The 16,766-nt window shown below is 43.8% G+C and overlaps 1 protein-coding gene across 1 annotated transcript in view; it reads right to left on the reverse strand.

Moving 5' to 3' along the window:
- Positions 1 to 4,420: 4,420 nt before the first annotated feature.
- LOC128297365 (beta-1-syntrophin) overlaps positions 4,421 to 16,766 on the reverse strand; it is a 72,299-nt gene continuing 59,953 nt past the window's right edge. Inside the window, exons 6-10 of the mRNA XM_053032994.1 lie at positions 16,103 to 16,185; positions 8,076 to 8,193; positions 7,676 to 7,849; positions 4,687 to 4,866; positions 4,421 to 4,588 (exon numbers count right to left, since the gene is read on the reverse strand). Coding sequence (XP_052888954.1) covers positions 4,505 to 4,588; positions 4,687 to 4,866; positions 7,676 to 7,849; positions 8,076 to 8,193; positions 16,103 to 16,185 — 639 coding nt within the window. The 3' untranslated portion in view covers positions 4,421 to 4,504. The remainder of the gene's footprint in view (positions 4,589 to 4,686; positions 4,867 to 7,675; positions 7,850 to 8,075; positions 8,194 to 16,102; positions 16,186 to 16,766) is intronic.

Genomic DNA, 16,766 nt, shown 5'->3' on the forward strand with positions numbered 1-16,766 from the left:
ATCGTTCACATCACGTTTCGTTTTTCCGGAGCCAACTTTGATCAATTTTTCCCTTCTTGATCGAACCACTGCACAGATTGATGAGTGTGCTGCACATAGCTTGCTGGGGATGCACACGCTTAAAGTACAACTTTGGTTTCGTTCGTCTGCGTCCGGTGCTGCTGACCGGTAAAATGGTGAGCGCGCCCGTGTGTGATTGTGTTTGTTCCACTGTATAATTTTTTTTTGCGTTCATAGTTTTCTCCTTAGTTTGGTGTTTTCCCTCCTCTGCTCCGGCATGCAACATTGAGTTGATGAGGTGTGCAAAGGAGTGGAAAACCACCCGGTGTGTGTTTGCACTATTATCAACTGCTTACAGGATTCTACATCGGAGGTCATTTCCTCCCCCCCCAACCCCCCTTTTCACCCTCTCATCCCCACAACTACATATCACTATAAAGATGATGTACACTTACACATGCACACACATGCACACACACACACACACACACAAAACACGAACAGAATTCGGAAGGAATTCTAAAAGTTCAAAACACACGGGCCCGAGCCCGTAAAGGGTCGTACTGCCAATAGCCAAAAGGTGTGTTTCTGGTGCGGTGTGTTTTTTTTTTTGCTGAGATGTTTACATTTACTTATTACTCATTAGTTTTTGAAGGTACCGTTCCTCTCAGATTGCACAACCCCTCTTTCGCCGGGCAAACGAGGGAACTCGCGACGTTTTTTTTTTTGGTTTTGTGAAGGGGTTCTGTGAAGTAGTGTAAGAAAGAGATCGTATGTACAGAGAATGGATAGGGTGGTTCGATTTTGGGGCTGCCACCTCCTGGCCGGCCAAGAAATTATGCTATAAGAGATGTATGCATTTTGATATGATTTTCTACGAACGGTTTTACAAGATTCGCGCGCCGTATCGGCCGTGCCATCCATCATGCAGCCATAACCGCACCGGGAACGGATTGGACCAAATGCGGCTTCTAAAAGGGACCAGGTAACCGAATCGATTATGTGGCGCTTGTTTTGGTTTCCGAGCCGTTGTAACACGTGTTTCCGCACGCGCACCGCGATGGATGATGGATGGGTATCGGCTGCGTGCCTTGGCGGAGATTGTGGCCCGGATTTCGATCCGGCGTGGGACGATCGAAGAAACGGAAAAGGTGGAACCTGTTCCTAGTGAACGGGTGCGATTTTACAAACAGAAACTCAACAACGCATTTGCCCAATTGCCGGTTTTTAATCCTTTTTGTCTACTTTTCTCTAATTTGTTTTTCTTTTCTCTTTGTTTTGGCTTGCATTTCCATCTCATTTATCTTGCTTTTGTTGCCTTCCTTTGCGATCGTTTGATCCTGTACGCTTTGGTGAGATATGTTATTCGAAACATACTGTTCGCTTGCTTCATTTTCCAGTCTCTGCTTAGCATTGCTTCTGTTCTCGTTAACCCCATGCCGTTTGGGAAGCTCTTATCAATTGCTTGCTGATAGGTTGTTGTTGATGTTTTTTTTTGTCGTACCATTGCCAATTTTACTGATTTTGCAAATTACAATTGCTTGTTTCTTTATGAAGTTAACATTTGCGCGTTTTCTTTTCGTTTCTGATACAGAAGGGAAAGATATGTGAAAGAATGGTTTGGGAAGACTGCAAATGACTATATTTTTTTATATTTTTTTGTTGAAAACATAATGAATTGTTAGAATAAATTGGTTCTTCTTTAAAAAGCAACATAAAATTTCGAAATGAATTTTAAAAGATTATTTTGCAAAAAGTTTGACGAAACAAAATTGTCTTTTAACTCATGAGAACTGTTTCTTCTACCTTTAGCTTTCTCTCTTTTAGATCTTAATTCGACATTCGTGCACGATTAAATTGCAATTGCAATGTTTTTTGATTAAAAAATCACCCGGAAGTTTACGTACCAGAGACAAGAGGTCTCCACACGACAGACCCCGATATCAAATCTTATTCGGAGCCATTGTTTCGTAACGTAGCACTAAAACTTTATCAACTTATTTTTTAAACAAAATAATTCAAAGAATGACGTCTGATTATGGCAACAGAACTTGTTGATTACATTACACATCATTCCTCGGTGGTTTTAATAAGCGTGAAATTAGTGCTAGAAATATTCGTTAGCGAGAAAGTAAGTTTGCTTCCCGGGTACTTTGCGTGAAGAGATGTTGTAAAACAGAACGAACACAAAATTATTTGATGAATGTAAAATGGGTAACCAAAGCCAAAAAGTGAGGGGAAAAAATGACCCAAACATCTCACGGTGGACAGAAAAATCATCTCGCTTACTTTTGAACTTTTGGGAAGTAACTTTTGCTGCTAGTGGGTCCCAACAACATAATGTTGAATTACGGAGATGAAATGCAAAAAAATAACATGGCAAAAACTCATGAACTAAGCAAAAGTTTCACCTACCAACCATTTGATGTCTTTTTTTTCTTCTTTCGTTAAATTATTCTTTAACGACTCCGTACAAGCTGCTCCGTTCGTTGGAAATGACACAAAGCCATCGCCATGAATGCAAAAAAGGCGCCCTTTACCTTTGCAGCAACCGAGAATGGGGGGAAATGGGGATGGTTTTTTGTTTGGTGCAGATTTAAGTTACTATCGGCATAGAATGAAGCACAACCTGTCAAACCGGAGGGCTGCCACACGGAAAACCCCACGCAAAACGCACTATGCCAACAGAAAATCATTCCCTTTTTGGGCGAAATGGCACATTGCTGGCTGTGGGATGGTTTGGAAAATTAGTTTTCCACTTTCTTTCTTACTGGGACACACACACACACACACACACACACACCAAAATCCCCCAAAACCGCTTAGCCCTAACAACACACCTCGAGCGTGAAGAGCTGTTTGCGAAAGTTTTCTAATTTCGATACATCAATCAATGGGGCTGCGCTTGTTTTCCTTTCGCTTCAACAGAAAAAAATAATCGATAATCTCATCCCACGAAAGCGCACCACAAAACCGAGCGCGATGTTCGAAGAAGACGATGCTACAGGCGATCGCGCGGATGAAACTTGTGCTTCCAGCCCGTTGGCATTTGCAAAGCAACAACCGCGGCACACGGCGGAATTGGAAAACCACACGCGACAACGCGCGTGGCGTTTTTGAGCACATTCTGACAGGTAGAGGTACACCTACGGGCCTTAGCTTGGGGCCGGGGAAAAAGTTGAAACATAAGTACCTGGAGCTTCCGTGACGTTAATTTCATCCGCAGAATGACATCGTCGATCAAAGTCTTTAAATTGGAACAAACAGATTCATTATGTCAGCGAATAGACGTGGGACGTGTTGGGAATATGAATATATGTGGGCTGTGGGACGGGATGTGAGCAGATGTGGGCGAAAGAACTTTGCTAAAATGGCAATAACAAAACTTGAATGACGTCAAGTACTGGTTAGAAGGAATGACTAATAATAACGAAAAAAAAAACAACCTCCGATAAGAGAGAATAATAAAAGTTAATAATAATTCGTTTTATGTCTCAACCGTTTCCATCACACGGATGCATGAATTCATCAATTTTGGGTTTCGTTCGTTGCTCATTTAAAAATGAGAATGAAATATAATGAGAAAATAAATCTCGTGTGTCGTTTTTGCAAATAAAAATTTAAATAATTTTTTTCTCTTCATTCTAATTAAAAGTGAGTTATATGACTTCAAAATTTATGCTAAAATTTCCCAACATACTATCGATAAATATTTAAGTTTACGTTGCAAGAAATGACATAACTCATTTTTAACAATCAAAAACCTTGGCTACTAGAATGAAAATAAATCAATGAAAAATAAGCATCGCTTGACAGCCGCTATACGAACGTTGCCGGATCGAACGAATCCAAGCACTCCGCCGAGTACATCTCATCGTATCCAAGCACCCACTGCGATGTTAATGATTATGATCAATACTTTCAGTTACAATACACAACACGCCTAAGTACACTCTTTTGCGCCACGCCACGCATCATTTTGCCTACGCTTATACTTTATCCGTACCGAGTGGAACGTTACCTATACTACAAACTAGCAACAAACAGAACAAAACTCAACATTACGCTAAATGCCCAAAGAAACAAATCAACAAACGAACCCTCCGTCCGTGGTGCGTGGGTAAATGCGACGGTATGCGGGAGAAAGGTATTCGCGTGCCCTGCACCCAAAATTGCCTACTGGTTTTGCTGGAGGGACGTAAATCTTAGTGCCGTAAGGTGTCCCCACGCAGCTACATACAGACCGCCGCGTACAAGAGAAAAGCTCCTTACGCGAGCTTCCAGCATCATGTCGAACTCGGACAATTGTGGGTGACCATATTTACAGATTACATCGAAAAACCGGCCGAGCGTCTGTCGCGTGTCATCACACCGTGCGAAACCACTCACTCTCATGGTGGCGAGAAGCGATCGCGTCGAGCACCGGTGGTGTACCGCACACGCAAAAGGAAGCTCAGTAAAAATGGTAAACAGCTAAACCGGTGTAACAACCCGGCTGTACGGCTTATGCCAGTGAGTGTACCTTCGCCGACAGACAGTTGTGGAGCACGAATACAACCGGCTTGGGACAGCACTCCATGTCCAGTTCCTGGGTTTTTTGGGGAAAAGCAAAGATAGAAAGCATGTTAGTAAGGGGGGGGCCACGCTCATACATCCGGGCCAGACCCGGGGTGGACGATGACTTACGAGTTCCGCACCGTCGTCCGTGCCGGAGAAGTCGAGGTACAGCAGCTTATTACCATCGTCGGCCGAACCTTTCAGCTTGTCGAACGGGAACGTCCAGAGGGCTTTCGAAGCGGGCCCGAGCCCACTATCGAGCAGCGTAAATCCACGGTCCAGGTGTACGATTAATTGACAAGGACGTCCCTGTGGAGTAGAGGATGGAGCGAAAGGCTTACATTAGAAATGTTGTTTTCATTTGCATGTATCTTTTAATTCTAGATGAAAAGCTTCAATCTTTTCGTTGCTTCTTGATTGTAGCGATTATTCAACCCAATTCGAGTGGATGAACAACGTCACCCAACAAAACACCTTCCAAGGATCATGGCCGGGCATCGGACAGTAATCCTTCGGTGGCCCAACGTCAACCAGCGTGCAAAAGCGTGCAATTCCAATTATTGGTTCGATTAGCTGTCGTATTTTGTCACCCCCGGTGTAATCGCTTTAGTCGCCGACAGACCCCCGGGTTCCGACTAAATTGACTGCATCCAGCGCACACGAACAGCGCAGCGTATATTCCGCGTGGAATTTTGCATCGACAGAAAATGGGCCCCCAAAAACAGTTATCGCCGATGGGTCCTTTCCGCTGGAGAAGTGTGCTGGAGCGCGGGTGTGGCAGAGGGTATGAGATTAAAACGCATTCTCCTTTAAATTCTCTGTGCCACGGTCGGCCGTACCGAGTGTCGGGAAGCGTCGGAAGCTACTTAATGGATCGAAGCGAACAAATTGTGGTACCCCGTGGGCAGGGTTTGGAAAACGGAAGCCAATCGAAGCATCCACCCGCACATCCGCAAACGCAACTCGCAGCTCGGCCCCTGTTTGCCAATTAATAACCGAAGCCCAACCGTGCCGAAGCGAAATTCGATTCCGGGAGTTTAATCCCGCTTGGCGGAAATTGCAACACTCCACGCTCTGGGAGGTTTTTTTTTTGCTGGCGAACGGTGGGAACGTCAAACCGAGCAGAACGGAAATGGCCGATTAGCTAGCGGGCAGGCAGGCAGTGTAGACCAGGGTGTGAAAGAGCCAGCGAATGAAAACACAAAAAAAACCCATCGATTGCATCGCAACTATCCAAATGGTGGCTGCACCTCCAATGCGGCCACTTGCGGTTAGCCGTGGTACCGAAAAACATTGGCGATCTAAATGTGGCTCGTGTCAATAAAGCAGCGCTAGCCCCAGCAAACACGGCCGGTTGTGCCAACAAATTCAGCGTGGCCATTCTTACCGCAGCATGATTCTACGCACGGTTGCAAGGTTGCTTCACACTGAAACTCCACACAAAAGCCTCCGCCAGTGCCCGTTGCGCACGATCCGATGTTGCTGCGGCGGGGGGCGGCATTTGGGGATTAAGCTGTAGTTACTGTTGTGTAGTGCCTGCACAAGGACTCGCATTTGCGTGCGAGGGCGAGCATTTTAATTAAACCGTCGACCGGTAAAGCTTGGAAGCGTGCCACCAGTTTTGCTTACCGACCGAGGCCGGATCGAGTGCGAGGAATTAAAGCAAAATCGATCACGCTTTATGTAACGATTAGCCGCCCCGGAGGCAAGCGAATCGGCAATCGGCGGGAGGTATGGTTTGGTTGGGTAGTGTGAGAGCTTTGAATATTTGTTTACCGATACCGACCGCCAGCTTGGGCGGTACGAGAACAAATAGATAGAGCGCTATGGAAATGATACCAATCGGATCAATTTTTCCAATGATTTAAGTTAAGTTAGGTGTAATTGGTACACTTTAGTTATACCGTAAATGCTAGGATAATGTTAAATGAGACTAATAATCACATCTGAAAGACAACTAGCCGAGCTGGTAATGAACGATGCTACAAAATGTTCGGTCTGCGTTAAAACCTCGGCAAAGTGTTTCGGGCCTTAGGTAATTTAAGTCATTAGACGTATTTTCTATAAGCTCAAAAAGGATAAAAAGTGAAATTAGAAAAAGGGAAAAAATAATAAAGGCATCAAATGAAAGTTTTTCATGTAATTTATATTGTTCTACGATCAAATTCGATCAGCACTACTAAATGGCGCCTAAAAGTATGCTATATGTAAAAAATGGGCCTTTCGAGGTTTCGTACCACCATTAGGCCATTAGTTAAATATATTTAAAAATCATCAAATGCGAATCAAATTCTAAAGAAGGTAATGAAATTATGGCCTCCATTTCAAATCAATCAGGGAAATCACATTATGTAATATTTGCTAGCGCCTAAAACTATGCTATTTAGAAGGTATGTTCGGGTTTTGCTAGTTAATTTTTTTTAAAGAGCAGTCTAAATAAAATGAAAAAAATGTGAAAACAAAAATAGAACAATTAACGTCTTGAAAGTCTCACAGTCACACTTGGTAGCCCCTAAATGTATGCTATGTTTACGAAAGCATTTATTAGGCGTTCCCGTTTCCATTAAAGTCATTAGAGGCAATTTATGTAAGCTCGAAAAAGGATAGAGAGTGAAATTAGACAGGAGAAAAAATAATAAAGGCATCAAATGAAAGTTTTTCATGTAATTTTTATTGTTGAACGATTTAATTTGATCAGCACTACTAAACGGCGCCTGAAGGTATGCTATATGTAAGAAAGGGGTCTTTCGGGGTTTCGTGGCACCATTAGGTCATTAGATAAATTCATTTAAAAATTATCAAAGGAGAGTCCAATTCAAAAGAAGGTAATGAAAATAAAAATAACCAATTATAGCCCCTACTTTAAATCAATTAGGGAAATTACATTACGTAAGATTTAGAAACGCCTGAAAGTATGCTTTTTCGAAGGTATTAGTATTTCGGACTTTTCTAGTTCTAATTTTTCAGTCTAAGGACAGTCTAATTACAATTAAATATCAAAAAATAAAACAATGAACGTCTTGAAAGTCTCACAGTCACACTTGGTAGCGCCCAAATGTGTGCTATGTTTACGAAAGCATTTATTAGGCGTTCCCGTGTCCCTGTGCTTTACACTCACCTGAAATAGGCAACGGAAGGAAAACTCGCGCTGACAGATGATGGCATTATGGCAGCCCTGCACCAATACGCGGGCCCACGCCGCCATATCCCGGTTCGTCTCCGACCGTAACCAATGGCTAACGACGCCCCGTGTCGTACCGCACCGGATGCAGAATACGCTCGAATGTGTGCTCTGAAGGAGAAAGGAAACAAAAAAGACAAGCGGGTAAAAACACAAATGAAACGATATAAATGAGCAAACAGAAAAGGAAAATAAAATGGCAACAAACAAGTACGGCAGGGACAGATGGAATTAAAACAAAAAAATGCCAGCAAACACGAGTTAGAGCGATAAGCGGGGAAGCTTTAACACTGTGGCAGATGGTGGGCGCCATGTGTGTGCACGTGGATATACTTACCGAGTTGGAACCGACGGTTGATGTGTTGCCAGCACCGGCTAACCGAGTGGCCACCAGGGGACAGCTTTCGAACGGTCTGCTCCACGCTTCCACCGACCATGGTGCGCTTTCGTACAGGCTGCCACGAACGAGAAAGAGAGAAAGAACAATCGGTACCGTGAGACGAACAATGTGCAAAACAAACGAAACATCAGCAATTGGAGCAAAGGTTTAAAACGCGCTCGCGTGCGTGTGTGTGTGTGTATGGGTAAAATGGCGAATAATAAAACGGAACACAAACACAGACAATAAAACAGGAACAAACAAAACAAGACATAGAAATTGTAGCAACAACACAAAACCATCCTGCAGGTTTGTATGCGCTCGCAAGAGTGTTCAACGAGGAATTAAAAACAAACGAAAACATAAATGGGAGAAAAGTAACCAGTGGGTTGAGACGGATGCGCCAGCGCGATATTTGCGAGACAAGGTCCAGAAGAACAATAGGAACAAAAAGCACCCTCTTGTGCCTTCCAACTGGACACAATGTCTAACCAAACAAAAGGACAGCGCATTTTGACAAGCGGGAGCAGCGTTAGAGCTGGAGGGACCAGTTTACCAGCGAAAGATACAAAAACGAACCAAACGAGGAAGCAGATTCTGCCCCACGCTAGCGTTCGTTCTAGCCTCGTAATGAGCTTAGTACTCGCAATATTTCAATTTGCCCTCGAGAAAATGCGAGTGGGATGGGAAATTATTTCAAGATTAGATTCCACCCCCAAACCGATCGCGTTCCGGTGCACTGGGAAAACTGCCAAGAAAAAGTAGCATTAAAAACCCGAAGAAAAAAGTAACGAAAGGCGTTACACGGTGGGACAATACGGAACCAAAATGGCGGATATCTTTTTTTTTGTGATGTATTACTTGGCATTTGATCTGGCTCTGCTAACCCCTGCTTGAAGTCTCTATAAAACAACACACAGCAATAACTGATCTAGTACGCCATGTTGAGCTTGATTTTGACATTTAGATGAAAAAGTGTTTACAAAAATTAATTAACGAAATACGCACAATACATAGGAACTGTAGTGGATTCAACTACTTGAAGGCCATGAGCGGCATGGGAGCGTCCACCAACAGAGGAAAGCTCGACGACCTTCGGTTCTCCTTTTTACACTCTAGCTTGCTTCAACAGTGCATACGAAGTTACGCGCCATCTACCGGGAATCGCTTGCTCGGATGGTACTAGGTGTCAACTCTTGAAAAACATGCTCTCCTGGTATCGGAAATCTGAAAACAATTGGTTTTTCGCAGTTGACCAGCTGATTTTGTCACTTGACAAATCTGTCATCATTTTGTCAACTCTCGTGGCCCTGCACCTATTGGTTCATTTATTATCATGGTAGCACTGCCAAAGGATGACATCTGTCAAAGTGGAGGTGGACATCATCGCTCGCTTCTCTTCTAACGGGCGAACAATTAAGACACGTGTTATTATCAGGAATTAACCCTTTTTTAATACGTAACAGCTTTTATTTGAGATGAATCTTGGAATTCATCTCAACTGTCAATTCGTTGACATTCGTCTAATCTAATGTCCGCTCTCTGTATCACCGTGCGCTGTGAGGAACGGCACGAATAACGTTAAATGCAGCAACAACCGGGCTTGATGTTAGGTTCGCAATTTGAAAAAGGCATGGAATTTCCCTAGCACGCTCACTGTACCGTGTCGCTGCATCTGCTTTTCTGCCATTCCAAACTCGATCAAAAAAGCGAGATAAAAATGTACCAAATGAAACGGAAAAGCTGAGGAAACGAAAAAAAAAAGAGCCGTGATGCTTTTTTGCCGACTCGAAAGGTAAACAGATACGCGGACGGTGTACATGAAAGTCAGCGCCGCAATGGCCATCATCACCGTTGTGCATGTGTACAAGAGTGCATGAAACGGTCAACATTTGCCGAGCAAATGTCCCAACTTTACTTCCCAACCCTCAACGTGGGAGTTTGTGTTTTTTTTTTTGTGTGCGAGTAAAGTGCTTTATGTCGAATTGCATTCTCATTACACTTTCCCGGTAAGTAGCAGCATAGCGCTACTACAGAGCGAAACATTACGAACGGCAAAACACCATCGAAAGTAGGATGAAAAGTTAAAACAGCTACCTCCAAATGTACAAAATGTCCACACGAATGTAGCGGCATGCAATTTAAGTGCTCACCAGTAAGACAGAAGGAAGCTCACCGGAATGGGGAGGGCTAGCAACAAACAAACAGACAAAAAAACCCTCCCGTTGGCACAAAATAAAGCAAGTCATGCGAAACTTAAACAAAACAAAATACTTGTGTTGACAGTAATTAAGGAAGCATTCGGCAACGGCAGTGCTGTTGCTGGTGCCGATTTTTTTTGCTGTGTGGATCGTACAAGATGCTTGAAAAATGTTGCTCCTCTACGTTTCTTATCTTAGGACATAGCAAAAGACAACGACGCCATCGCTCCTGAGAGAGATGGTCCTTGAATGGCTGTTTGTTTGTTTTTTTTCTTCTCGTTGGTGTTCTTCGTTTTTCTTCGACGATAATTAAGCCCTTACAGACGGCTCTGCTTGGCACACAAAATGCTGCTATTCGTCTTGCAATTGCGCTGCTGCCCGAAATGCAATGAATGCAATCTGCAGGACGGTGAATTTTTTTTTTTTGGGTGTAAAAATATGAAGTGTCAGGCTGCGATTTATGATTGAAGATGGCACGATGGATGAGAATTTGCAACTCCTAGCAGAGTGTTTGTTAAGTGCCATTCAGGCAGCACTTGTTAAAATGTATTTTTAAACAGTTAAACAAGGCCAACAAACATTAAATATTCTCAGCAACACAATCAAACATCCATTTGCTTTTAAATCGATAGGAATCGGATAACGAAAAATGTGTTCCATCGCTAATTCGATCGCGTTCGAAATCCTTCATTAGAATGAATGACGAACGAGATGAACCATGGTTCGGATTGTTTCACCTTCAATTAACCTGCTGCCTGTACATTATAAGGCTTTTACCACTGGATTGATTTTCTCCCAATTTTTTTTTCGTTGCAGGTCCTAAGTGTTTTCCACCCGCAAAAAGGGAAGCGTTCGTAAGGGTGGCCGCTGGTCGGATGGAAGCATATTTACATATTTGATTATTCATTCAAACGCACACCTGCTTCTTTCCCGGGCGGGCGGTGGTGGTGTACCTTCATTATCGCGCCATCCGTGCCTAGGATGTTGCGAGAGAGTGTGGGATTTATTTGTCGTCTGAACAACCGACGGCATCATGCAAAGATCGACGAAGGATGTTACAGCTGAGCGTGCCGATTTTGCTCAGCATTATCCGTTCAAGATGTTCGGGTAGGCAAATCCGAAATGGAAACCTTGTCGGATGGCAATTTATCGCACCGTTTGCAGAAACCCCGCCGAAATAGTACCTTGATTCCGCAAAAAACCTCAACAACGCAAATGTGCCTTGATTGGAGGTGGTTTTTCGCGTGCTGCTAAATTTGCCGGTAGATGGCGTTCGCCAATTTCCCGTTTCCGGTGTGGATGGCGAATGAGAAGGGAAGTGTGGTGGTGTGTGGTTTTGACACATGTAAACGGCTGTTGATTAAAATCAAGAACCATATTTACAAACTGCTGAAAAAGCTTTGGTTTCAAACTGAACTCTACAAGAAGGTTAGTATTAATAAGAAATTAAAGTAGTGCAAGAATTTAGAATTTCTCAAGAATTTCGGTCACAAAGTGTGTTTCTGTTCCATTCTTGCAAATATTCAAATAAATTGGAAAACCTGGATACCTATTATGTCTAGCATAATCATTGGCACATTAATGATCAAATATTAGATTGTACTCTCCAATGCCTCTTTGGTGCATGGCATTGCATCAATGCACGGAATTCAACGGATCGTGACATTCTTGGTTGCTCCAGCATCAAACGAGTTCCATTACGTTTGTCAATTAGAAATCCATTCAACTTCGAAGGATATCCCCAAAACGATGCAACACGAAATGCTTCGGTTCATACCATTTCCCGCCCGGGGCAGGAAGCAGACAGCCACACGGAATGGAGTCGGGGAGGAAACTCAAATTAATCATTCCTTCGGTTGGTTGTTCGGTGGACCGTACTGGGTAAGGCTTTCAATTTGAGCTGCTCCGGAGCGTACGGAGGATCTTCCATTATCTTTTACGACCACCAGTCAACGACCCACCGCACCCGTTTGGCCGGTATCGTGGTGTGCCAACTACATTCCACGAATTGATATTAGTTTAGACATGTTTGATCCCGAGGTTCCTTAATCAAGCTGACAGGGTAACCTTCCGCTTTGTGATGGCCGAGAGATGCCGAGATTTGTGGATGCTGTTTGCTGGCGTACCGTGGCATGAAGATGCGGGTTTGCGAGTGTTCATACTGCAAGCGAACCCGTCCGCTGTTGCATCACCACCCCGGGGTGGTCACTGTGGACAATTACGAATTCATCCCTTGGCGAACCGCACGCCGTTCGGTGTTATCAAGATGGGAAGCAAACGAATGAACGTCTAATCTAGCGGGACGATACGAACTGAAAGCTAAGCAACATTACCACGGTGAAAAGAGAGTCAGTGATTGGAATCAAGACGTAACCATTGTTTAGACAGCTACAGTAAAATGTTACAATTTGCTATACGAATTGCATACATTTAGGCGGTTTAAGAGTGAATTGCATAGAATTGAAGCATATTGTTCAACAAAAATTAAAACCACATGAAGCATGGTGGAAAACAAAAGGACAGAGTTTCAATTCCTAAACTCCATTTTCTACAGCATTTCTTAAAGAAACATTTCGTGCCAAAAACGACACGGTTAAGCCATTCGCAAAAACGTATACCACAAATCCATCGGAAAACCCCTTTCGAAGGCACCGGGAATGAGTAATTGGATTTACTTAGGCACAAAACCATTCCCGACTTCGAAAGACAGCAATTTCGCTGGCGCTCAACAACTGGTTCGGTTTCGGTGCCGCTTTTGACTCATACGATGGGATGTAAATGTTCATTCTCCGTTCGTATTCTGCCTGATGGCAAAAGGGAGAAGCATCGCTCCGAAACAACCTCCGCATCATTGCATCAATGTTGAGTGCCGAAGTTGAGTACACGGAGAAGGAACGGTGGAATCGCGGAAAAGGTATTTGTAAAATTACAAATGTTACAAGCAAACTCCACCCTTTCCCCAACGAAAGCCATCTCGTTGGTTTACCGTGCCGCCGGGTTTCGTGCCTCGTGCCAACATTTATTAACCGCAAGATTTTATGCGTAATTTATCGCGCACAGAGCGCGATTTCCCGGGTTCGGCAAATATCACCCCCTGGGTGCGGTTGGGTTGGGAAGCAAATGAAAAGCGTGATAAGCGCTAGATAAAAGTTGGTACGTGAGCAGGCACAGGAGTTTGTCTTTGCGCGTCGGGCGCATATCAATGCGGTGGGCAAAATACCGTGGCCAAACTCGTGGTGAAAACTCTCCTAGCCGACGGCTAGTTTGGCGAGAAATGGCGGGTACTCGAAGGGTACCGTAAGCTGAAGCGGAACACCAACTTGTTCGACGTGCGCTAGTTTGTGAGGGGTAACCCGGGAGCCTAAACGAGCCAAGACATGTGTTGTTTTGCGTGTACGGAAGTTTCTGTGCCCGGCCCTGTTCTGTTTGTGCGCGCGACTGTGTTCGGTGTTCGTGACTCTTCGGTTGTGCTACGGCCTCCCCACCCAGTGTTTTTCCGCAGATTTTCCCCCGGCCCAAAGTTTGCCCTCCGCACAGTTGGTGCCAAGAAAGACAAAGTTCTGCGTCCGAAGAATCATCGACTTTTGGAGCGACTTTTGTGCCGTACGACTGACGAACGGATTTCAGGCGAAGAAACGTTTGGTGGTTGCCCGGTTTCGTCCAGCTGCTTGGATGGGAGCCAGTAGCCAGCGTCTTAATGGAGCTACCGCGCCAAACAAACGTTACGGGGATGAACTTCAGGGGGAAGGGGGATGGGCGAAAACCGCTCCGTTATTCCGTCCGTCACCGGTTGGGCGAAGGTTACGGATCGGTTCAGTGTCTAAACCGCTCCGACCGATGTGTATTCGGTCAAAGTTTTGCTCGTTTCTCGCACATATGAGGACGTGATTTTGGTCGGCATTCGCAAGGCAAGAGTAAAAAGTTGGGCAAAGTCTTTCCGCTGCTTATCATAACATTAACTGGTAGTGATGGTAAACGTTGGCTTTCTGCAGGTTGACGTTTTTGTACTGGTTCGCTGCTGCAGGAGCACGGAGAATGCATATAATTTCACATTAAGTACTACATTTAGTTCATTTAGTGGTGGGTGATTCTACTTCTGATTCGGATTCTACCATCTTGATCTTTAATATTATTTACACCGAAAGAATGAAGCTGAAACTCTTTTAATAAGAAACAAGAATCTCTCAAATTATTTGAGTATAGAGAGATCTAGAAATATCTAGAAACCCCTAAAATCTTCAAAGATTTATCGCTGAAGAATTGGCTCAGAAGCGAATAGCTGAGATGAATTTTCAAACAAATCCATGCAGTCCCCGATACAGCTGATAATACGGCATAAATAATAAGCATAAATGTTAACACTGTTAACTAGAACTAGAATATGTGTAAAAATGTTAGAAATAATTAGGAATAAATTAGGAATTCTCAGTTATTATTGTGCTTTATGCTGTTTGCAGCTGAAATCGGACCCGTTCGTTGAACGCAATTCTTACAGCGTTCCAAACATGATGTCTATTAGATTCAATGCAAGCAATGGTTACATCGAAGTACACATTGCCATTGAAAACGACGCTGTTCACATCAACTGTGGCAATGTTTACTGAGACCGAGAATCGCTGCATTGACGGTGGCGCCCTCTTTGGTCAAACAATCGGAAGGCATTTTGACGTTTACTGCTGTAAATGACCCACACGGTTGTCCGTAGAGCGTGTCTTTCGCGTGGGAAAGTTCAGCCAAGTCCACAAGTATGAACAGAACTGTTTTGATATTTTTTTCCTTTAAAAAGGCGCTCGAAATGCTCGGTACGATAAAAGAAAAGAAGGAAGTGAACACTACAACTTTAGAGTAAAAACGGTTCGAGATACGCGGATCTCTTGTAGATTACAGCGATCAGAAATGTTAAAAGATTCATGGATGTTTATAGATTTATATAAAAGTAAATGAAATTTTGCAGATTATATGAGTGATTATAAATGTGTAAATTTTAGAACTAATTTAAAAGTCCATAAACGAATCTCTAATGCTTAACAAGTTTAAACTCATTTGAGAACTCCACAAAATAATCAGATATTTTCTTATTATTGATAAATATATTGTTTACCCAAAGAAACCCATACTCAAAAATCACTATCGAGATTAACATGTCCGCTTGAAAGCTGACAAATCTGGCACCCGCTTACGGACGTACGCGTCGGTCCTTTCTTAAAGATTAAAGTGACGCTCAAAGGGAAAGGCGAGAAACAAGCAAACAGATACGACCAAAAACAATCATCTGGACATTATCTACGCGGGTGGTAGCATGATGTGGAAGTTTTTAGTGAATGCCGTTGCCATATGGAAGATATATTTCCGTCAGTCCTCCCCAAAAGCTGACACAGTTAGGGGGTAAGAGAAGACGCCCGCGGTCGGTTCATCCATCGTGCTTCCCCCGGTTCACGCTGGGTATGTTTTATTTGCTCCCCCCCACCGGTTCTTCGGTAATGCGAGCATTATGGAGGAAAGAATTGTAGCAAATCCAAGATCCCTTTACCAGTTGTGGCGAATAGGTAGGAACCGTTCGCTTCCCCACAACGAGTGCTCCCTGTTTTTCCTTATTCCAGTTTCAATTTACTTTCCATTCTATGGGTGACCAGTTTGAGGGGTCGACCCAGGGGTTTGAGGTAGTTTGAGGCGAAACGGGGACCAACATAGACAAACATAAAATCCCGAAGACAAACCGTTCTGGCCGGTGGCGGGTAACCAAACCTTCGCTTAGTAGGTGATGGTTTGATGGTCTTTACTTACCGCAGCTCTCGATCGGTTACTGCAACGAAAATCGATTGCCATTTGTCCAGTTCGTCGGAGCTCTCCGAGCTGGAGCGTCCATTCTGTGGAAAAAGGAAAATGAGTGCAGCAGAAGGTGAAAAAAAAACACGTAAAGAGTAAGAAAAATGACCATATATAAGAAGAAGAAGGAAAAAATCACACACACACATACAGACAAAGAATGGAATGAAAACTTCGGTCGAAACGATGGTCGAATAAAGGCAGAGATAAAAGTTGATGAGTTTCCACACCCCTGGCCAAGTTCCGGCGACCGCCAGTCCTGTGCCATCGTATCCTTAGCATGCACAACCTCCCCCCTGTGCGCTGTCCTTTTATAGCATTTTCCTGCACCGAACCCTTGGTTTGTTGATTGGTGTACACAATTGTGGTTGATGGTACTGGTGGCCCTCTTGTTCGTTTCTTTTACTTCTGTTTTGTTTTGTTTTTTTACTTTGATAAGCATTTTCTTTTCTGGCTTTCGCTGCTGTGCGAGCGAGGGTTAGGTTTTGCCCATTGAGTAAACTTGAACTCCGGTATTCCCGTAATCGAAGTCGAAGTGCAAAATGGTGCACATTCCGGGCTGATTGCAGCGGACATCACAGTCAATGGAGTCGATAATGAACGACCGTTTCGATTGGCAATG

The sequence above is a fragment of the Anopheles moucheti genome, chromosome 2 (assembly GCF_943734755.1).
Source record: "Anopheles moucheti chromosome 2, idAnoMoucSN_F20_07, whole genome shotgun sequence".
In the NCBI taxonomy this organism is placed as follows: Eukaryota; Metazoa; Arthropoda; class Insecta; order Diptera; family Culicidae; genus Anopheles; species Anopheles moucheti.